This window comes from Sorex araneus, chromosome 5, assembly GCF_027595985.1.
Source record: "Sorex araneus isolate mSorAra2 chromosome 5, mSorAra2.pri, whole genome shotgun sequence".
Taxonomy (NCBI): domain Eukaryota; kingdom Metazoa; phylum Chordata; class Mammalia; order Eulipotyphla; family Soricidae; genus Sorex; species Sorex araneus.
In genome coordinates, this window is record NC_073306.1 from 106,559,770 (window position 1) to 106,585,186 (window position 25,417).

Genomic DNA, 25,417 nt, shown 5'->3' on the forward strand with positions numbered 1-25,417 from the left:
TTCATGAATTTTTCTAATAAATGTCACCTTGGGATGTGGAACTAGAAACTAAACTCAGAACTGTGGACCTCAGGAAATCCATTACCATTACTTAAAATGAACGAAGCTTATATTAAGTTAGGTATAGCCTGTATCAATCTTTTGCCCTTTTAATAACTGCACAAGCCATAAGTTCTTCTGCTCCTTTTATAACCTAAAAAATGTACTTTGGGGACATCATCTTAGTTAGGATTAACAATATACATGTTCTTATTTGAGAAACTCATCTGTTTTTCATGAGAGTAAAATATGAACTCATTTTCCATTTCTCAGGCAAGCTCTCCCATTCATTTGATGTCCCAGGTGTGTCAATATAGGATCTAATACAGGTCTACTGCCTGCCTTTTACTTTAAAATTTGCATCCATGAAAACCCTCCATATTATTATTGAATTGATTTTTCTTTGCTTACTCATATTTTTTCTGTACAGTATAGAAGAACTCAGTAGGATGGGAGATTTTTTCCTTTGTGCTCACCAATTCTAAAAACCGGTCATACTCCAATTATTGCCCATTTTCGTTTGTGTATCCCTGAGGAGTTTATATGATCTCTATGTCTCAGTTTATTTAACAATAAAATGTAGAATATAACAAACTGTCCTAAGAATAAAAATTAAAGAGCATATAATGTATAGAGATGCCATAGTGTAGCATAGTACTCATCAAAATTCATTTTTTTATGTCTCTCTTAGATACGAGAGTAATCTCAATCAAATTTTATATGAACTCAATGGGACCCCTGGAGGTCAGGGACCTGAGTGGGTGAGAATTCTGTCAATGCTGAGCTGATGGGGATCTAGGGTAGCACCTAGATCCCCATCAACATGTTACACTTTTCTAAAACAACAAAAACAACTTTTGGGTCTTCCCAACTTCCTAACTCAGAATGACCACTTGTGAGCTCTGGCAGTAAATTCACAGACTGGAGTGGGCTTGACTGCACACAAACATGAATACTCATATTAGCATAATCCTAACTCCAATCACATACATGGGAAAAAAAGTCCCAAAAGTATTTGTAGTAATGAGAAATCACAGAATGCCAAATTACAACCACAGGCAAGGAAGGACCAATGATATCGAAAGTTTTCCTAAAACTTTCAGGGTGAGAGACACTAGGTCTCTGGTGAAGGTAAGTGTACATCTGGGTTGAAGACATGGTGCTATGTATGAAACCCTACTAATAACAGTTTGTAAACCACATCGACCCCCAAATAAAACAGAATAAACTAGTAAACATAGAATCCAATGGTAATTATTTTTTAAACTTTTTAATGCTTTTTAAATCTACATATAGTCTTAGAAAGAATAATATAATCAAGTGGTTGACTGACTACTTGATAAATACTGCACTGCCAATTATGATTCTTATTCACCCAAGATCCATTTCAAACAAACTTAAACAAGGTGAAGTGGTTGGAATTAACATATAACATAAATATAACTGCCAAATTTAAGCTTCAAAAGACCATTGTAATATATGAGGAAAACTTAAAAATGCTCAGGAATGAAAACAGAACAAGATATAATACATTTTAAAACAACTGGAGATTTGTTAAAGTTTATAATAACTAAAATTAAACTGTAGATGGATTTAGTTCTAGAGCAAGAGATTATCAGAGTACAAAATTCAATTTTTCCACTCTACCTTTACTTCAACTTGAACACAATGCCTGGTCTGTGAATGCCTTTGGGAGTGACACTTACCTATAGATTGTGAGACTTTGGACTGCTTAGCTTTTGCAAAACATGAAATGGTGTCTATTTCCCAATGAGTTATCACTCTGTGGAGTTGTGAATCCTCTTCTAACACCCTACTTATAGATTTGACACTTTCAAAGTCACTGAACATCTTTTCCAAACTCATATTTCAGGACTCTTTTCCAACTTGATTCTAAGTAAGCCTTAGTGAAATATTAAGCCCTTTAATAAAGAAGGAGTTAGATGTAGAAACTATGCTAGTATTCAATTATTTATTTGTTTGCAATGGCAGGAATTGAACTTTGGGCCTGAAACATGTAATACATGAACTACACCATTGATACATGTACTTTACTATCGAGGTATGCACTCTACATAGAACCATGGCACAAGGTCTAGACTTCTATAATATGCCTGACATAACATGATAGTTTCAAGTTTTCTTCTATTTTTGAATCTCATTTCCCTTTCTTCACTGTCTGGATCCATGGAGTTCTTTCAATATATCTATATACTTTCTAGTAATTTCAATTATCTTAATCTTTTAAATTATACTTTAAACTCCTCCTCTAGCAGAACCTTGGCAGCTGAAAACCTCCAGAACCCAATCACAGTCAAGCTTATGGCCACTCTCCACACGCTCGGATGAGCCTCACGCATGAAGGACCTGGCAGAGGAACTCAGGTATGCGCCACCCAGGCTGAAATCCATTCAGGCTTGGATCAGGACTGGGTCTCCTCCACTAGGTCCCCAGTTTTCCAGTAGCTTGGCAGTCAAACCGACAAACTGCCCCGAGTGCCATATAATCTCATCAAGGGCCAAGATCCACAGACTATAAAACAAAGTTCCCGGAAGAGAGCGATGCAGAATCTCGCAGGGCAGAGCCTAGCAAGCTACCCGTGGCATATTCAATACATCAAAAACAGTAACAATAATGGACCTTGGGGCTGGAGTGATAGCACAGTGGGTAGGGCGTTTGCCTTGCACACAGCCGACCTGGGTTCGATTCCCGGCATCCCATATGGTCCCCTAAGCACTTCCAGGAGTAATTCCTGAGCGCAGAGCCAGGAGAGACCCCTGAGCATCGCTGGGTGTGACCTAAAAAAAGCAAAAAAAATAAAAATAAAAATAATGGGCCTCGGGGCTGAAGCGATCACACAGTGGGTAGGGCATTTTCCTTGCATGCGGCCGACCCGGGTTCGATTCCTGGCATCCCATATGGTCCCCTGGTACACTGCCAGGAGTAATTCCTGAGTGCAAAGCCAGGAGCCAGGAGTAACCCCTGAGCATCGCTGGGCTGGGTGTTACCCAAAAAAGAAAAAAAAATGTAAAAAAAAATAATGGGCCTCATTCCCCTGACTCTGTACTCGTCAGGAACAAATGGAGATGTTACTGGCACCTGCTCGAGCAAATCGATGCGCAACAGGACAACATTGATACAGTGATACAGTAATAGACACTGAGTACGCTGTTGATTCCAGTTTTCCTCTATCCTCATCAGGTTTCTTTGTTCAAGAGTATTCTTCCAGGGACCGAAGTATTAGAAAAGTAGATAGGGCACTTGCTTTGCCTCCCTGGTACCTCAGTTGATCCCCCAATACCTGTCAGGATTGATCTCTGAGCCCAGAACCAAGAACCAACCCTTGAACATGCCTGATATGATACAAAAACAAACAAAATATCAAAGGAATATTCTCTTCCTCCATTATTATGTAGGAGTCATTCATTAACAAATATAATTTTTGATAATGGTAAAAAAGGAATTTCAATAGGTACTGTGATGCGCTTATCTTTTACATTTTTAGGTTTGTTATACTTCCTATTTATATTTATGTTTCTTTTTAAATTACTGGCCTACCTCTGGTATCACCATCACTTTAATTTCCTTTCCTTAAAAAAATAGAGTTTCTCTTATTCCCAATTTTAGTGCTAGTTCTATGTTCCTATTAGTTTGTTTTGTAAAATGCCAAGTCTCTGTTCACATTCATTATTTCCACTGAATATTTGAATTCTCCAAATCACTGCCATCCGGATTCATTGGGTTAGGTAATGAGATAATACTAGCATGAATTCTGTTGGAATTTGTTATATATATTTTTACTGAATTATAATTTGAAATTTACACTATTCCCTCAACCTCATCAATGTATAAATCTGACATCATTTAAGAGTTTATGTGTGTTCCACTGGGTCTAACTTTTGAAAAAGGTTATATTATGTGTTTTAATTTTAGTCACTGACACTATCCACAGACCAATATGAAATAAAAGCAAATAATATACACTGATCATAGAAAACAAACTGGAAAAGATTAAAAGTAATAACCTGCAACAATCAAACTGCTAAACAAATTTACAATTTAATATCAGGTGGCAACTTTTCTACATATAGGAACATAGGAGCTATTATGTCTATATTTATATGTCTATTGAAAAAGGAGGCATCTTCAGAACCTTTACCACCAGAGAAGGGACACTAGATCAAAATTGAATTATCCTATACATGACAAATATAAAACATTTAGAAATTATAACATAAACCTAGAAAAAAAAGCATGTATAGTGGGTATTTGAAATCAAATGTTATGCATAGTTAAAGGTATAGATATTAAAATTTTATAAAACATTTTAACATATAAAATAATTTAGTATATATAAAACAATTTTGTATATATGTATTATATATACAGACACACATACATATCTGCATTATCCAATCAATATACCATGAGTATTACAGAGTATTCTATTCGGTGGTTTTTAAAATCACACAAAGACTCTAGCACTGCACTGTCATCCTGTTGTTCAAAGATTTGCTCAAATGGGCACCAGTACACCATTGTGAGACTTGTTACTGTTTTTGGCATATCAAATATGCCATGGGGAGCTTGCCAGGCTCTGCTGTGGGGGTGGGATACTCTCAGTAGCTTGCCAGGCTCTCAGAGAGAGATGGTGGAATCGAACCTGGATCGGTCTCATGCAAGGCAAACGCCCTAACTGCTCTGCTATCACTCCAGTACATTTCCTCTATATGGTATCATAAATCATGTGATCTTCTATTATATTTTGCTTCATGGTAGTTGATGTTAATATGCCATTTTCAAATAAGTGACTGTGTCATAATTGCATAAAACATTTTAATTTTTAGTTTTTAACATTTTAATAACTGGCAAGGTAAATATATATTTCACAGTGTTTTAGATAGTTCTATAAAACCATATACTGAAGAATTTTACTAGCTCTTTATATTACTTCTCTAACATATATATAATATGTACATAATATGTATAATATATACATAATGTGTGTTTCCATCATATACAACTCATTATAATTTTAAACTTATGTAGTGGATATTCCAGTAGCAAATTCTCACTAAACCTTAACTAAAATTATGACTTAATAGAAATCAAACATTTAGATATTTCCAATAGAGTTTAAATGTAATGTATCAATTTCTTTAGAAGGATAATATGTTAATGAGTACATAGATTTTTTTCAGGAAGGTAATGATAAGAGGGTATAAGGTGATTAGGAATATTATCCTTCTACATGTATGAGAAATTTCCTTATTTATTACTGAACCTCACAAACTACACCTTAATAACTTTCTGTGTTATTTTCTCTTCCTTATACACTTGATTTTGGTCCCTGACAATCAAGAAGACATGAAGTTTCACTTGTAGTGTATAAATATTGCACATCATTTCCACAGACTTACCTGGTAAAGTCTGTCATCTCCATCATGATCATACACATCTTCTTGGCCAGCACAATGATATCATTGCTTGTATCATCCCAGATCTCAATCTCAGCATCCAGTTTGCTCTTTACTTTCTTGAAATCAGCAACTTGCTCAGCAATCTTTTCCTTTTCTGCCTCAGGCAGTTGAGTCATCTTAGCCTAAAATATTAATAATTATATTTATATTCACACTACTATGTCAAAATGATTTGAGATTGAGATGGTCATTACAGAATGGTCAAGTAACTTGTTCATTTCAAAACAGCCATACTATATTCTTTAAGTCATATAAATTAAAACATTTTTGTTTTATTTTTTTAATAAAAATCTATTAAATTATATTTGTTTGCTCTGGAACTCAAGTGTGACCTTTGAGAATAAAATGCATAACTTTGTATTTTATATACTTTAAAATATTCCATGTAATGTGCACTTCTAAGATTTATGATGCATCAAAAACTTATATTAAAAAAATATACTTTATTTATTGTGCCTCAAAGGTAGTATACTAACAAAATTTTTATTTGAAATAAGACTATGTCTATCTGTGTCTCATCTATGGATAGTATATATACAGTACTTATGTAAGGACCTGTTATCTGTATAATTTATATATTGTACAAATGAAATATATTATACACATACAAATAGATCCTTCTAAACATAAAAACTGAACATATGTTTTAAGTAGTAAACTTTATAATCCTATAAATCAAAAACCATATATATATATGGATAAAGAATTAAGAAAAAAACAAAATATGGACAGATTATTAAGTATGCTTTTTTCTTTTTTGGGTCACACCCAGTAATGCTCCAGAGTTACTCCTGGCTATGCACTCAGGAATTACTCCTGGTGGTGCTCGGGGGACCATATAGGATACTGGGAATTGATCCCAGGTCATCTGCATGCAAGGCAAGTGCCCTACTCATTGTACTATTGCTCCAGCTCCTAACTATGCTTTTTTATAAATCATAGACACTTTCACCAAATATACATGTATTATGCACAGGAACATTTCCAGAAGTGAAAGTTTGTACAAATTATTTTGGGAAGATTAAAATATGGACCAGTTTATTAAGACAGTTTTCTCTAGTATCTTGAGTTTTGATGTGGTATTATTCTTTTATGTACAATAAGTTTAATGTATTGGCACAGTAATATTCTTTTGATAAATATGTTTTAATTGTAGGAAACTACATCTTTCACTTAAAAATGTATAATGTACAAAACAGTTTATATTCTTGAACTACTAGTTTCACAGACTTTATATCTGGTATTAACTATCCTTTGTCAAATAAAAAAGAACCTAGAAGTAAATGTGATTTGATAATATCAAGGCCATAAAATTTTATTGGACCACCTATGCAATCATTATGTCAAAAAAGGAACCCATGTATATATATTGCAATAGTTGAATAAGCAAATGGATCAGATGGCAGAGCTTTTGGAAGGGCTAAATCATATTAAAAGAACTGACTTATTTTATTATTCACATAAAACATATCTCATGCCTATATATTTCTAGATGCTAATCTCTAGGATAATGATACAAGAAAGACATAGAAATCACATCGAACTGCTTTACAATACTCTAAGTTCAAAATAGTAAAAAGCATATTTTTATAACAAATCAAAAATTTATAAAAGTTTCTAAATGTTGAAGAGAGAAACATGATGGCTAATGGAAAATTCAACCAAAAATAAGACAAATAAACAAAACCAAGCATATCATTTATTATACTTACAAGTAGAAACCTAAACGTTTATTAATATTTAGTCCATAAAATATTAGAATCAATTATACATGCTTTTATTGTAGCCTAAAAAAATAAGGTTTACTGATATAAAGTTTTCTTTAAATTCCTGGCAAAATGCTTGATGCATATTAAGCTTTCAAAAAGTGACATCTGCTTCTTATTAAAATAAGAAAATTATCAACTCATATATATAGCACTTAGCTTTTTATTGCTTTAATTAATTATATTTTTAAAATAAATTGAGTTCCATGAGACTTAGATTTTAATGACTTTTCTTAAAATCTGGAAATAGTTTACAATTTCTTTCATCAGAAAACTTAGTCTCATGTGATATGGTAAAAGAAAAGCTATTTTGCTATAACCAATATAAGGTAAGGTACATAAATGAAGCTACAGGTCATTAATTTAATCTCAAAATTAACAGAATACACCATATTGTGTAAATTATAAGCTATGTAATATTAAATTAGTTCAAAAAATAGAAATGAATATTCTACTCATTAAATTGTGGTCAATACTATATTCTCCATTTTCATAAAAGTGACTTTTAAACGTTCAACTGTTATCTTCAAATATACACTGGTATCTCATAGAAAATCCTCACTGTTTTCACAATGAAGTTAAATCTGTAGAAGGGACTGGAGAGACAATATAGCAGCTATTGATCTTCATTTAACCCCTGGTACCAATCACAGCTCTGTCAGTCATGATCCCTGAGTGCAGAGCCAGGAATAAGCCCTGAACACAAAGCACCCGTTGGTGTGGTCATGAAACAAAGAAAACACTATTTGATCTTATTACACTTATTAATGGGCTGGAGCAATAGCACAGCGGTAGGTCATTTGCCTTTCACTCAGTCGACCAGTGTTCAATTCCTCCACTCCTCTCGGAGAGCTGGCAAGCTACCGAGAGTATTGTGCCCACACGGCAGAGCCTGGCAAGCTACTCTTGGTGTATTTGATATGTGAAAAACAGTAACAATAAGTCTCACGATGAGAGACGTTACTGGTGCCCTCTGAAAAAAATCGATGAACAATGGGATGACAGTGACAGTAACACTTATTAATAAGATCTGGAGCGATAGCACAGCGGGTAGGGCATTTACCTAGCACATGGCTGACCTGAAGGAGGTTCGATTCCTCCATCCCTCTCCAGAGCCCGGTAAGCCACTGAGAGTATGCTACCTGCACAGCAGAGCCTGGCAAGCTCCCCGTGGCATATTCAATATGCCAAAAACAGTAAACACGAGTCTCACAATGGAGAAGTTACTGGTGCCCACTTGAGTAAATCGATGACCAGCGGGATGACAGTGCTACAGTGCTACGGTGCTACACATATTATGAACTTTGGAAGATCACTAATTTCAAATATGACTTTGAAGAAGTCACTTAATGCTCCAATCTAAGTTTTTCCATAAATAATTTCCAACAGTAATTTCAAATGCTTCCCACTTATAATTCAAGAAACAGTCTCTTATGGGATTTGATAGCATTGAGGCCAGCTCTGCGGTGGATGCTCATATGCCGTACTCAGTATCCTTAGTAACAGATCAACTGGTACAAAGACAGGCATTTACTTCTGACAAACTACAGGTCAAATGCTAGACCATACAACTCATAAAATTAAAAGTGCTAGAGATTTTTGACTCTTTCACAAGGAGGAAAAACATAGAGCCAAGTATTAAATTACTGACTGACAGCATTCCTAAAGGTATGTTGTGCTTCTGAGTGATTTATTATACAATATTAATCAATTTGAATCACTATGAAAATTTCAAAATATGGCTCATGAAAATGCTTGATAAGCAGGAATTCTTGGTGAAAATTCCTTATTGGATTATGTGCAAGACAAGCAATGAAATTAATATATAAAGCTTACTTTAAATTAGGTAAGTGGAATCTTTGACATATCACTAGTTCTCTAAATGTCTTGCTTTAAATCTATACTGTAGAATTTTGATATAAATAACTACAAATGCTGTTTGAATCATTGCCATATGAATGAGATTAAATTATGTGCCAATTTGTTTCCAAGTCTGTTGCCAAAAAACAATGAGAATAGCTAACCTTTATATGTGCCAGACACTCTTCAGGGCACTTTACATTTAAACTTCAATATTTATAGATGTGCTATGTAGTAAAGTATTATGGCTTCTTAAACTGAGTCTGAAAAAGATTAAGTAACATATTCAAGCTTATAGTGTTAGTAACTAGTGGATCCAGGATGCAAACCCAGAAACTCTGACTCTAAAATTTTTGTTCTGACACCACCATGACAACAAACAGTAGAAATACTGCCTACCAACCAAAATATCTATATTCATTTTTTTGGTATTTCTTTATCATCTTTTTTTAATGCAAATTATTCTCCAAAGCAGTATTTCCTGGCCCTACATGGCCCTCTGTGGACCCCAAGTATATTTCAAAGGAGCAACAAGTGAAAATTCCATAATGGGGACAATGGTACAAGACTAGGGGAATCAACCAGTCAGACAGGGGAGGGACAGGTAGGAACAAGTTTATAAGGGGTTACAGATGGAAAGAGTTGAGAATTACTATTTTAAAATACTCCTGGGAAATAATAAAACAAATAGCCCTAACCTAAGAGTGCTAAAAGGACTACCTTGTGGACAGAAGAAGTCTTGAAAGAAGAAGTCTTGAAAGTCCTTCACCTGGTCAGCACAAACCTAGAGATTCCCTCTTGGGATGTATGCTTTCAAATTTAAATCTGGGGCTTCCTCTCCATTCTGGATAAACCCAATCTCTCTCTCTCCCTCTCCCTCTCTCACGCTTTCTCACTCGTTATCCCTCTACCCTTTATCAAAACTCCCCAATTAGACCTATTTTAATTTTTAAAAAAAGTCTACTATCTTTAATAGTATATATCAGCTAATCTGTAAACAATGTTACTCCCAATTATAGTTTCAAAACCCCAAATTAGTGTATGTGTATGAATGCACTTCCCAAATTTTAAATGCTACAAAACACAAAGCATTGTCCACACAAAAAGATTCAGTTCTTAATACAGTGTTCTTAAATATTCTGTTTTTAGTCTTCCTTTTTTTCAAGAAAAATGTTGTACTTTTCTATTGGTATAGATAACAAACTTAGCTCTAAAATAAGTTTAAATGAATTAATTTAGAAAAGCACAACACAGTAAATAATTTATGCTTTATAAATTATAATTTATGCCATCTTCTCACATTATTCATCTCTGTTGCAACTATAATCAAAGAATTGTCATAGACACTAGGCAAACAAACAAGTGTGGCACTGATCCAATAAAATATTACATGGACACTAAATGAGACTCATATGATTTTGACATATATCAAATATATTTTCTCATTATATTTGGTCACATTTATCCTGAAGTTTTAAAACCATTTGAAATGCAAAATCATTCATAGTCAGCTAGATAATTAACAAAAATTGCTGTGGGCAAAATTTGGTAAACCAACTGTAGTTTGCCAATTCTTGACAAATTCTTTATCCTTTTGTTTTAGATGTTTCTTCATAGTATCGACTGCCACTCAGTTTGGGAATATAATTTAAGCATAGTGTTTCTTTACTTTATTCTGTCTCAAATATTTTCATCAATCACTTTCTCTGTGCTACCAATTGCTACTATACCATGTAAATATATATGCAAAACAATACTATGTTATACAAAATGCAGTCTTATCTTTTTTCATATTCATATTTTAAACTTGATTCAATTTTTGTGATTTAAATTTTGAAGCCTCAAATAAACAAACACAATACCTCCCAAGTCTCCTGACTGGATAAAGAATACCAGGAATATATATTCCTCAAATATCACCATAAGGTTTAACTGATTATAAGGAAACTTAGAATAATTCTCAAATCTTAAATTACAGGTGGAATTATAAACTGAAAAATCCATGTTCCTCACACTGAAATCAAGAAACAAAGAGATTACTGAAAAATGGAACAGCTGAACATGTACTTCTTGTCTGAATTTGACAGAACTAGCATATTATAAAATAGTTTTGCTATTACATGGGGTTACAGTCTGCTTATTTTTATTCTTCAATATAGGTGATATTATTCTATGTAAATACACATTATCTGTGTTTTCCTAATGATAATTTGGGAAGCAAAGCATTTTTGGATATTAGGAATAGTAAATAGTCTTTCATTCTGATGTTCACATAATTGCTTTATTATTGACTACATATTTATAATTATATTATTGTTTGACAGGGGCCACCATAAACGTTTTTAACAAAGCCTTACAACACAGTTTCATTAGATCTTAATTTACACTGCACTCTCAAGTTTAACTAAGCTTGCTACTAAAGGACATATTCTGTGATGTTGCCTATTAATTTTTCTCATTCTGTTTTCTGTGCCCATTTTTGTTGGCCAAAATATAATCCAAAATATGCAATAAGCTCCATTTTCTTCATTATCCACCTGTATATAATGGTCTAAAATGTCTGTTATTGTTTTTTCCTCTAAGATACTGACATTACTCTATTTGTAATCAATGGAGAAAGTGTAATGGGCTATATGCAAGCATCTCATGCAGGAGATCCATTTTAGACTATGATCCTTTGCTGCCACATGGCCCAAGTACCACAGGGAGTGACCTGTGGCACTTGGTATACATACAGTATAGGTCTGTATGTGCCTCGGCAAACTATGAAGTAAAATAAAATAAAAAAAAAACATAAAACATATATTCATGGTTTCCTTTAAAAAAAAAAACATCAAGGGTTTTACAGACCACAGAACCTGTTGTCTCCTAACACTATACCATACCATCTGCAACACCTCTGATCAATGATACTTTCACTTCTACTAGGACATGCCAAAAGGCCAAATGCAAGAATTTCTGAAATTAAGAGATAAAGTGATCCAATGAAAATGTTAACAGTAAAATACAAAGTATAGTGAAAAAGATCCATGGCCTTTAAAGACGTTCTCATATAGATAGGTGAGGCTGAAGAGCCATAAGAATTCCATTCAGAGTGTAATGTAATAAAATTTGAATGACTGTAGTTGCAAATTTTTTCTTTTTAAAACAAGTTCATTAATTCAGAGTTGATAATATGCATGCACCCTCAAAAAGTAGTTATTATTAGAGAATATCCAAAATATGCAATGAATATCACAATCATTTTGACAGATATGACAGAAGTCTCTTATTTTTTAAAAAATAGTTTTAATCCTAAAACTAAAATATTAGACTTTTAAAACTAATTTTAGGCTTTTAAAAATTTCCCTTTGATTCCTTTCTAAACAAAACAAGAAATTATAAGTCACTTTCCATAGTTTCTTATGATATTAAGTGTCATCCTTTCAAAAACATTATCTAGGTGATCAGCTTTGAGTTTTACATTATAGGTAGCTCAATGTGCCATTATCTCTTTTGTCTAATCTTCTAAAAGTAATATAACTGCATTCATTAACATGGAAGAAAATAATAATTGTTTTTATTGAAGATGACATGTTCATATTTTAAAAACCTAAATAGCACTGTAGCACTGTAGCACTGTTAACCTGTTGTTCATTGATTTGCTCAAGCTGGCACCAGTAACGTCTCCATTGTGAAACTTGTTACTGTTTTTTGCATATCGAATACACCATGAGGAGCTTGCTAGGCTCTTCCATGAGAGCAAGATACTCTTGGTAGCTTGCCTGGCTCTCTGAGAGGGACCGAGGAATCAAACCCGGGTCAGCCGAGTGCTTGCAAGCGGCCAACCGAGGATTGATTCACAGCATCCCACATGGTTCCCTAAGCACTGCCAGGAAGAATTCCCGAGTGCAGAGCCAGCAGTAACCCCTGTGCATAGCCGGGTGTGACTCAAAAGAAAAATAAGAAAAATCCTATATGACACAAGAAATTCTACATTTATGAAAACTTAGGGACAACCTTTACTCATAATTAAGAGAAAACTGAAATTCTCACCTACAAATGTAGATAAAATATCTAATCATACTATTTTGTGGCTAAGTAGTCCACAGATTAAGGTTCATTAACTTTGATTGCTTTGTTCTTAAGCATCATTTTAGATTTTTAAAATACCTTTATCTTTGATGTTGTCAAGATTTATAGCATAGAAATATTCATGCTGAGATAGTACTTAGCTACACAAAAAATAGGAAAACACAGTAAAAGTCTGAGAAATAAAGAAATCACTTTATGGGAAAAGATGTGACACAAAATCTATTAACTTTTACTTTGCACATAATTTAAATTTGGTTACCTGAATTCCATGTCCCACTTTAGAGTGACTTGAAAGTAGACAGGAAGTGTTTTAGTCTGACTTCGAGGGAGACGAAGGAAATTCAGAGGCGAAAGGAACCTCCTTCATATATTAAATGCGGAAGTGGTCTTTTAGTATATGGAAAAGTTTTCCTACTCATCCCACAACACCTCCATCCTATCATTGTATTATAACATAGTACAGTTATGTTTTGTCATAATACTGACTGGTCATGTACACATCATCACCCAGGACTTACTGATTTTCTAATCTCAGTAAAAGAAGTAGAGAAATCATTCCTGCTATCAAGGAGATTAAAATATCCTATATAGAATTTATCTAATTATATTTAGAAGTTGATAAGTTAGAGCAAGTAGAAAACTCATTCCAATGATGTTATTTTTTAAGTTCAAGGTGCACATTTTGGGGATGGAGAAAGAGAGCTCTTACTGAAGCCATCCCAACTTCAGTACCTGGCACCCCATATGGTCGCCAGAGCACTGCCAGAAATAATTCCTGAGTGCAGAGCCAGGAGTAAGCACTGAACACCATTTCATAAGGCTAAATAAATAAATAAAATAAAAAAGCATGTTTTGGTTCAAAATTATTTGTTCTATAAGAGTTCCATGATGTTAGTGTTTGGTAAATATCATGCTTATGTGTTTTTGATAGTATTATGTTTCATGTTTACTTCTAATGAAGATGCTTGTAAATGATAGAAACCTGAAAGGTATATTAGTCCATTATTGAAATTTGTTATAATAAGGAACTGGGAGATGCTACTCAAGTGGTAGAGCACCTGTCTTGTATTTATGAGATCCTAGGTTTGATGCTTGATATTTCGTGCTCCCCAAGAAATATCAGAAATGACCCAGTTGGTTCCTAAACCCTGATAGAGTGAACTGACCCCCAAGCAATCAATAGGTGTTACCCCAGCTAATAAAGACAAAATAAGTATAATAATAGGTCTACGTTTTAAAAATAAATATTACAGTTACATGTATAATATAATTATGTATATATCAAATGTATAATTGAGTATTACTCTATCTTCCAGTAGTTTATAAAAAATGAACACTTTCCAGTAACACTTTATTGGTAAAATAACTCTGAGGACTATGGTTTCAATTTACACAAATGTAGGACGTTTGTTTTTCCATGCATCTATAAACTATAATTTTACATGGTACTATGATGATTATATAAATATGATGAAAATGGCTCCTTTTGTTTAAAACATATATACTCATAAATAAGTGGAAATAATGAGGTCTATTCTCATTATATTATAATCAATTAAGTTCACAAAATGTAATCCCTAAAGAAAAGCATATAATAATGTTTTGCATAATTTTATATTTGTCTGAATTAAAAAAATAGACTCGTATGATATATCACATCAATTAGGAAAGTTCACACATTTTCTATGATACTTTACTGGATAATCATGCCTAGTTTACCTTTTTTGTGATACAGTTTGCTGAAGTAAACCTATTTGGAAATTTAAAAAAAAAATGTGTCAAGTACCTTATGATATATTACTTTAGATCTCTAAATTCCTTCAAGAAATCTTTGAATTTTAGAAAGCTTATCTCCCAACATGGCACATTTCTGCTGTATTCTGCCCTTGAAGCAAAACTGCTCTTACTCTCAGTAGTCCAAGCTACTTTTTAAATTTAAAACTTTATGTATTACTGACACCTACCTTGATGTTGGCTGTTCTAAATTTATATTTATCTATTTTTAAAAAAATTACATTTTATAGTGGTTGAAATACACTTTACAAAATAAATTTTCTCCACCAAAATTAGAAGCAATATTTACTTATTCCTGGATAAACCACAAAACACTTATTTTTGTAGGTTTTACAGGTTTTCTTATAAATCAAGATGAGGTAACAGATACAGTCATGGAAAAAGACAGAAACAGACAAATAAGCTGTCAGTATTCATGGCTTTTATTCTGTTCTGCCAATAAAACAGAAGTGCTCAACATACTTCCTGCTAAAATATCTTAGGATGTAGAGGCAAACAAAGCAATGTAAATAGCAACAAGCAGATGTGAAACAGAAGCAAATTCCTCTAGTCAATTTGTAGCAAACTTGTTCCATTTTTTCATTTAATAAAAAAATCTGCACTGAAATCCTCCTATGAGAAGGTCACACCAGTCTCTGCCTGGAGATTCTCTTAACTGCCCAGTGTAGATTTTAACAAAATTTTAAAAAGTATTCTAGTAGAAGATAACCTGCTAAAAGGTCAGTGGTAAGTTTCACTGTAACATTGTCTAAAGGTACTCCACCTCCTACTCTGCTTTGTATATCAATTGTGAACATTTCAAAAGAAATTATGTGTTGTGTTTTTTTCTAGGTAAAAAAAACCTAGAAACGTAGGTAAAAAACCAGAGGGGGGTCTGGGACTACAGGAGAGGGTGCTCAGGACTTACTTCTAGTTCTGTGCTTACGGATTACTCCTGGAAGTGCTAACAGAACCACAGATTATATCAGAATTGAACTGAATCCTTTGTGTGAAAGCAAGACCCTGAAAGGATTTTCTTAATTGCATTTTAGCAACCTGAATGCCACTTCTCTTACAGACTAACTTTTTTAAATGGCAGTGGAGCCAAAGCGATAATACAGCTGGTAGGGCATTTGCCTTGCAGGTGGCCAACCTGGGTTTGATCTCCGGCATCCCATATGGTGCCCTAAGCACTGCCAGGAATAATTCTGGAGTGCAGAGACAGGAGTAATCCCTGAGCTTTGATGGATGTGAGCCAAAAAAGCAAATAATTAATTAATTGATTGATAATTAATCAATTAATTAATTAACTAAAAATGGCAGTGATGGCCCAGAGTGATAGTAAAATATGTAAGGTACTTGTCTTGTAAGCGGCCAACCTGTGTTCAATCCCTGGTATCCCATATGGTCCACTGGCATCCCTAGGAGTAATTCCTGAGTGCACAGTCAGCAGTAACCCTTAAGCACAGCTGGTGTGTCTCCTGTACAAAATGACAGCAGTTCTTCAAAAATGTATCTCCTGTGAATGCCATAATAAAATATTGCATAATACTAGACTATACCCATGAAAATTAATCTGCTACTACAGTGCATTAGTTTGTTAACCTTCATGCTATCCATCAACTTTTTGAATTTACCAGAAATATAGTCATTTTTAAAATTCTAGAAATCTATGATACTATAGGCATTATGTAGATAAATATAACTACAAGGACAGGGCCTCAGGTACATGTTTCCTAAATTCTTTTCTTAATTTCTGATATATTTGGACTAAGTAAAAAAATCAATTTTAGAAAAAGAAGTTGATGAATTAAATAGATTTTAATTTGCATGCATACTGCACACTTCTATTTTCTCTAAGCCATCTTAAGCTAAAGATCAATTAAATAAATTCCAAGTGAATTATAAACTGCTTTTCCAGAAACAAACTACAATTGAAAAATAAATGCTTGAAGCACTTTGTATGATACACATTTTGAAGGCATGGTCCAGTGCTTCATGTATATCATCAAATTATGTAGCTAATGATACATATATCTGTATGTGTGCCTATTTAATATGATGTATAGTAATCTATTGAAATTTTATTGTGATTTTATAGAATAGGGCATGAAGACACTAGTTAGGAACTGATATTCAGAGGTTAAGGATTTGTGGACTCTCCTGATAAGGTAAGAATGAGCAAGCAGTCTTCCAAAAAAAGAAAAATAAAATGCTGAAGACTTTGTTTGGACACACAAGAATTTACACAGTAAGGCAGTATGTAGAAAAATATGATAGGAAATTTTATAAAATAATCCCTTCAAACTAGCTACTCTACATCATATTTTTAAAACTGAATTTTTTCAAAGTGAACTCCATATACATTATATAAGCATAAATTTTATCCAAAAACAATGCAATCGAGTAAAATTTAATTTAGAAATTAAAAAAAACTGTAAAGAAGGGGCTACTGATTCATGATCCTAACTTAATATCATCACAGTAAATAGATGAAACTATATCTATGCATGTGATCAAACAAATAATGAATTTAAACCTTAGTGAGTAAGCCTACAATGGTATAAATCACAGGATGTTTGAAAGAAGCTTTCAGAAACTTAAGTAAAATTCTTTAGAAATATTCTTAACAAAGCTTCTTCCAAAGGTGCTCAAGATGGGATTTCTCGGGCCTGCATATTTTTTAAATAGGGTAGAACTATGTGGAAAAACACCCAATTTTACTGAGAAAGGCAAAAGACACATTCCCATACACAGTATTGTGATCCTATAATTTTATAAAAAGAAGAGTGCTGTCAGTTCCATAGCCACCTATTCTATATCCTCTAATTCAACCAACCATGGGCAGAAAATGAACACTAAGTAGTTAGGTCTATGGTAGGCGAGTCTATAGTAAATATGGACAGACTACTTTTTGTTCCTATTGTTATATTAGTATAACACAGTACAACTCTTATTAATCTAGATATGTCACAAGGAGGTGATACAGATACTATGTGATTTTTATTCCTTAGCAGTGCTTGCTGGAGATGAAACCCAGGTTCTGAAAAACAAACAAAAAAAGAAACAAACAAACAAACAAAATGATCTACCACTGATCCATCCTCAGCCCAGGTATGCCATTTTCATATGGGACTTGAGAAATTTTATATCTGTGAGGGTCCTCAAAAGACTCTCCTGTAGACACTCACACTGCTTTTCTTACTTATTTTTATTCATATCTGAGGGATTAGAAGGGATACAGAAAGATAAAAATAATTATGGTATACTTCTTATAGATCATTTATTCATATATTTTATTTATGTATTGATTTATTTTTAATTAATTTTTACAATATTACAGTAGTGTTTTATACTTGCAATGATGCTACACTATGCCTACCATTATAGTTCTGGGATCTTACCACAATTATTCCTAAAATCAATTATTATTAACATCACTTTTAATTGGAGAAACACTAAAAGTGCTTCTCTATAAGATCAGGCATAAGATAGGGATGTATACTTTCAATGCAACTATTCAACATAGTATTGCAATCATTACCATAGCAATTAAACAGGAAGGAGAAATCAAAATAATTCAGATTGGTAAAGAAGTCAATATATTATTATAGAAGACATGATGTTGCACACAGAAAACCCTAAAAACTACTAAAATCTTATGGAAACTTAATACAGCAAAGCAGCAGGCACAAAGTCAATACTCACAAATCTGTTTCATTCTTATGTGTGAATAACAAAGTAGAACAAAAATTACCTATCCCATGCAATAAGCCCCCCTCAAATATCTAGGAAATAGCTGAACAAAGGATATAAAAGGCCTCTTTGGTAAAAACTATATCACTTCTGAAAGAAATAAAAGAAGTCAAAGGGAAATGAAAATATTTTTCCTTTTATGAATTGGAAATATCAAACTATTAAAATGATCAATGTATCCCAAGTTATTTACAGACATTTCCATTAAAATTCCCATGGCAGAGTTGGAGAGATAGTTTAGCAGGTAGTGTTTGCTTGCGTTGATTGTGGCTGACTGGGATTTGATTCCCCTGGCATTCCATACAGAATCAAAAGCACTACCGGGAGAAATTTCTTAGAACAGATCCAGGAATCACCTCTAAGTATCACCAAGTATGAACCAAAAACTAAATAAAATTAAAATATTCCAGGACATTTTTAAAGCAGATAGAAAAAAATCTAAACTATATGTGGAACCATGTAACTCCCAGAATAGCACAAGCAACCCTAGTAAAAATAAATTTGAAAGCACTGCATATTCAGGTTTTTACCTTTTTTTAGAAAAATACAATAATTAATATTGCATTGTACTTGATCAAGACAAACTCTCATACTGAAAGGAATAAACATTCAGATGTAGTGAAAGTTAGTTTACAACAAACAGGCAAGGTGTATGAAGTAGAGTAAGAGGAGTCTTTCAACAAATGGTGGTGGTGGGGAAACTAGATAGGCATGTAAAAAAGTGAAATTAGACCTCATACCATAATTGGAGATTAATTCAAAGCAAATTAATAACCATGATATTGGGACTGGAAAATTAATATAACAGGTAGGGCATTTGCTTTACATGTGCCCAACCCAGGTTCAATCCCCAGCATCCCACATGGTCCCCTGAGCACCGTCAGAAGTAATTCCTGAGTGCAGAGCCAGGAGTACTCGTTGAGCATTGCTGGGTATAACCAGAAAAGCAATAAATAAATAAATAAATCTTAATATTAAACTGTTTCTGCAAAGTATAATGAGGAATACATTCTAAGATCTTCACCTCAAATAAATTTTCAATGATACGACATCATTTGCAAAGAAAACTATATCAGAAATAGGCAAATGGAAATACATCAAACAATATGAAAACCATTTTAAGTTTTTGAACATGAAAATGGTTTTATCTCTCACCTACCCTCTAAGTCACACCTCATTGTCATTTGGCAATTTCTTGAGATGTTGGTTTCACAACTGTGGTGAGGATGCTACAGCCAACAATTGAGTAGTGGTCAGAGATGCTGCTAATAACTGTCCAATGCACATGGCAGTCATCACAAGAAAGAATCATTCAATTCAAAATGTCAACAGCACAATTGAGACCACAAATGTTTTTATACTACTATTTTGATCAAAGTCTAATAGACACTGCCTCACACAGATCTTTAATGTACAGACAAATTGTCGAGTCCATGATATTTAGGGCCCTTTCTATCTGCTGACTTTTCTTTTGCTTTCAGACTTAGTATTTGTAGTCCGGCAATACCTAGAAAAGTGAAGTTCTCTACTCTATAAGATCAGACTTAGAAAAGGGTCACTAACCTGTATTTTTAAGTAAAATCATAAGTAATTTTTCTTATTTATTTGGCCTATTTTTAGTCATCAGAAATGGGATTTGCAGAGAGTATCTTGCCCGCTTGCCTGTCTTTCCCAGGGTCCCTCAGAGGGGATGGGCTCCAGCTTCCCTCCCCACCCCGAGCAGAGCTCCTGGCAGCCGAAGACCCCTGGAACCTAGCCACAGCCATGCTCAAGGCCCCTCTCCACACGTTTGGACAAGCCTCATGCATGAAGGTACTGGCAGAGGAACCCAGGTGTGTGTAACCCCATCAACGGCCAACATCCAGAGACTTAAAAGCAATCAACCAGAAGTGGTATGTTATAACCTAATTCTCCCTCTGGGAGAAACTGGCAAGTTACTGAGAGTTTCCTGCCCACATGGGAGAGCCTCACAAGTTTCCCATGGTGTATTCATATGCCAAAGCCAGTAACAAGCTGGGTCTCATTCCCCTGATCCTGAAAGAGCCTCCAATGTGGCATCATTGGCAAGGCCGAGTAGAGAGAGGCTTCTAAAATCTCAGGGATAGGACGAATGGAGAGGTTACTGAGACTGATTGAGAAATTCAACAACTAACGGGATGGTGATGATGATGATGATGATGATAATGATGATTATGATGATGATGATGATGATGATGATGATGATTTTAGGTCAAACAAAAGAAAATTTCTCCAACTTTATCCCTCGCAGAGGACTATAATTTAGACTCTCAGAATTGCTTTGGCTCAAATAAGAGAAGCAGGAATGAAGCTGGAGCTTCCTGGGTGTTTCCGGTTCTTTTAAAACAGCTACCCATCTCCCGTGCCCTCTGGGGAAGGGGAGAAAGGGCTAGGTGGGGCTGGTGTTAAAAGTACCAGAGCCGTCAGGATTGTCTCTCTGACAGGCAGGCAGAATCAGAATGTGAATTTATGTCTCAAACTTTCAGAGTATGTGTTTTAAACAGAGACATCTTATACAACCATAGTGACCTGTTTTGTCACTACTTTCTTATAATATTTGAGACAATAGATGCCAACCTTTTTTATAAATATAAGGAGATATTATTTGTTTTCATTTTCATTTATCTAAGTTGATGAGATGAGATGATAAACATTCTTATTGTAAAATTTTATGTCTTCTTTGTGAATACCTTTTCAGTCATATGTCAATTTTACTGTTGGCAAGGGGTGGGGGATGGTAGATTAAAGTCATTTTTTCATACTAATGGGTGAGAATGAATCGGTTCTTTTATATGAGCAGCTTCTTCTTAAAAATTGACACTATCGGAGCCGGTGTGATAGCACAGCGGGTAGGGCGTTTGCCTTGCACACAGCCGACCAGGGTTCGATCCGCGGCATCCCATATGGTCCCCCAAGCACCGCCAGGAGTAATTCCTGAGTGCAAAGCCAGGAGTAACCCCTGAGCATCGCTGGGTGTGACCCAAAAAGAAAAAAAAAATTGACATTATCTTCCCCAACTGATGTTTCTCCCATAACAGTTTTCAGACATGATTTTGTGGCTTGTTTTTTTTTTGTAATTGTGTATAGTCAGGAGTTGTCTGTGTTTTCCATTATTTATGTCTTAGGTATTGTTGTTCCAAGTTATTTCTCATTTTAAAGTTTAAAAAATAAAGATTTACTTTTAATTGAATATCACTTGTATCACTTGTCATCCCGTTGATCTTCGATTTGCTCGAGTGGGTGCCAGTAAAGACTTCATTTGTCCCTGTCGCATGCTAGTGTAGCCCAATGGTATCTGCTCGATCCAGGAACAGGAAGAGCCTTAAACCATTCATTCAGGGTTTTGATGAAGATGTATGACCATCTCGAAGGTGCGCAGCCACACAGTCTTTTGACGTCTTGTGGAATCCAGTTGGTAATAGTTCTAGTACAGCGGTCGTCTCTGAATCGCATTATGTGTCTGGCCCATCTGATTTTTGAGGCCTTGGCAAATGAATGAGACAGCATCCCTGATTCCTGATTGTCAAAGGAGGTTGGAACTCCAGATTCCTTCTCTCACTTGAGTGAAATGTAATACTGCAAGCATAGCTCTTTCTAATCCTCTTTGGCATACCCGAAAAGGAAAAAGCGTTCTCGTCCTGTTTTTGTAGGGCCCAGGTCTCTGAGGTGTACGTTAGTGTAGGAAGAATGGTGGAGTCCAAAAGATGTGCCTGGAGCCGGAGGTTCTTTGTCCTCTTAACCACTTCTTTGACGCTCTTGAAGGCATTCCAAGCTGCTCTCATTCTCCTGTGTAGTTCTGGTGCCAAGTTGTTCCTTGTGTTGAGTTCTCGACCCAGGTACACATAGCTGCTGCATTCAGAGATGTTCATTCCATTGAGACCAAATGGAATGTCAGGGACTAGTTCGTTTTTTATGAACATTGTTTTGGTGAGATTCAGCTGCAGTCTGACATTTCCACACTCGCAGTCAAAGTCAGCCAGCATTTGTGCTTCTTGGCTAATGTTTGGCATTACTAGAACGATGTCATCAGCGAAGCGGAAGTGGTGTAGTTGCCGACCATCTATCTTCACTCCCATTCCTTCCCATTCTAGTCATCACATAATGTTCTTGAAAGTGGCACTGAAGAGTTGCGGTGAAATGGTATCACCCTGCCGAACCCCTCTCTTTACGTTAATGATTAATTGAATATAGATTAGCTACGTCATGTTCTTCAGCACATGATTGACTATCACCCTTGGTATACAGAGACTCTCTCTACTCCAGCCCCAAAGTTATCCTTTCCTTTCCTTTTATTTTTATTTATTTTATTTTTTTTAATTTTTTATTGTGGAAAGTTACAAAGTTACAAAGTTTTCAGGTTTAAGTCTCAGTTATACAATGCTCGAATACCCATCCCTTCACCAGTGCTCATATTCCACCACCAAGAATCCCAGTATAACTCCACCCCGCCCCCTCACACCCCAACCCCCCCCACGCCCCTAGCCCCCCCACCCTAAGCCCCACCCCCCCGCCTGTGTAACTATTTATTTTTATTTTTAAACCATTGTAGTTTATCTTGACTTGGAATTCACCACAAAATGTGAATCACTTATGTCAGGACATAAATTTATTTCATAAACAATATGTTTTAGTAAAACTGATCATATCTTAGGAATCTATTATGTCTCTATAACTATGGGCATACCCCCAAATTCTTTCTAATTAGCAATACTTTAAAGGATATATGAATTAAATATCTGAATTTAAATATAAGGTATTATGTCCACAAAAATGAATAATTTATTGAGTTTTATAGTCACTAAAATAGAAAATGCATTTCACCTCAAAGATGGGGATTTTTGAACCAGCTTATTTTTTGATACGTCTTATAAAAATCAAAGCAAACAGAACCAAGAGAGTCCAGCATATTTTCAGAAACTATACTTTGGAAATAATTCCTTTTCTACACACAATTTTATGTAATTTGGGGAAATTTTAGTAATCTTGGTTTCTAACCTCCTCATTTCACAGAAATACACTAATCTAATGCTATCCTCAAGGCTATCCAATTGAAAGCAAATAGATATGGAACTTTGGTGGAATAACAGCTCTGATTCCACTTTTACATTTCACAATTTCAAAATGAAAATTTGTGCCATTTTGAATGAGATTTTGAGGCAAAAATTTCTTATTGTCTCTCGTATTCCTTAAATCTAGAGCTTGTGTTTGAACAGGAGCAGACTATGGAGAGGTTTCATTCAAAGGGTGCTAGTAATTGCCCTAATGCAGGAAGGGGGAGTCTGTTGAACACTGTAAAGGAAAAGAGCAGATAAAGGTTTCCCACCCTACGGCAGGAACACCTCGGTCAATGGTCAATCTCACGTCTCATTTCACACTCTGGGATGTAGGGTACTTATATGACACTTCTGTGTCTCTATTTATACATTTCTAATGGAGAGACAATAATACCTGTCTCAAAAGGGTTTTATGAAGAAAAAATAAACAGATTTAAAGTCCCTGTTACATATTGAGAGTGAAGCAATTGTTCTGATTTTGATGTTGCAATTCACACTGTCATCAGAGTCAACAACTGTATTATACTAGGGCATACCCATATATTTTACAGAAAAAGGCATACATTTCAAATAAATGGGAAAATGATTGCAAACCAAGAGTAGTTTTTGTCACATCACTCTCTCACACAAGGCTGAAGCATCCCTGAATATATTATTTAGGTTTAATTCTATGATTCTAGCATTAATGAAATAGGCTAGGGAATACACAGTTACTCAAAGGCATGTGTCCATGAAGGAAGAATGAATGCAATTTTGTACAATAAAACAATGAAGAAACTAAAATTTTATATTATTAATAAAGTATGTAGAACTTCACACTCCTGTCAAAACACCTCGATAATTACTAATGACATACATAAACCATATTAAAAAGTGACTAAGGGAGGTGGAGAGATAATACAGCAGGTGGGGCACTTTTCTTGCCTGCAGCCAACAGGGTTCAATCCCCAGCATCCCAGGTGATCGATCCCTAGAACACTACCTAAAATATTTCCTTTGTACAGAGCCAGGAGTAAGCCCTGAACATTGCTGGGTGTGGCCCCCAAACTAGAAAAATAAAAGTGATTAAAATAATAAATCTACCACTGCTAATTTTAGAAAATATTTATCTCCTTTAAAGTTCTAGGGTTCAGGGCAATTAAAACTAAGTATTTGCTAAATACTAAAGAGTATTTACTAAGTATTAAAAATCCTGCCTAGGTTTTTTGCTATCTCCTGCACCGTATGGCAGATTTTACTTGCAAAAGATCAAAAAGAAAGTAGGGGGAATAATCAAAACAATTTTTTCACAAAAAAAAAAAGAAGCAGGTTTGGGAACATGAACTTATAATAGAGGGAAACTAGATCTGAGGCTAACATATTAATTTCTTCAAAAAAAGGTATAATTTTTATGAAACTTCATTGTAAGTTTAGAAGTTTCTAAAATTATAACATAAAGTTATGTATTTTATGTAACTTCTAATATAATTTGAAAATTTCAAATCAGATTACTTAGAACTTTCATTTGACTATCTAGTAAGATTTTTAGACTATGCACATACCAAATTAATTTCTGATTTTCCACCACTGTCAATATGTTTAATTCAGTCTTCTTAGA

The 25,417-nt window shown here is 34.5% G+C and overlaps 1 protein-coding gene across 1 annotated transcript in view; it reads right to left on the bottom strand.

Annotated features, from left to right (window-relative positions):
- The window catches only part of CTNNA3 (catenin alpha 3), a 1,605,010-nt gene that overhangs the window by 109,762 nt on the left and 1,469,831 nt on the right, over positions 1–25,417 (bottom strand). The window contains exon 14 of the mRNA XM_004617094.3: positions 5,460–5,641. Within this exon, the coding sequence (XP_004617151.1) occupies positions 5,460–5,641 (182 nt within the window). The remainder of the gene's footprint in view (positions 1–5,459; positions 5,642–25,417) is intronic.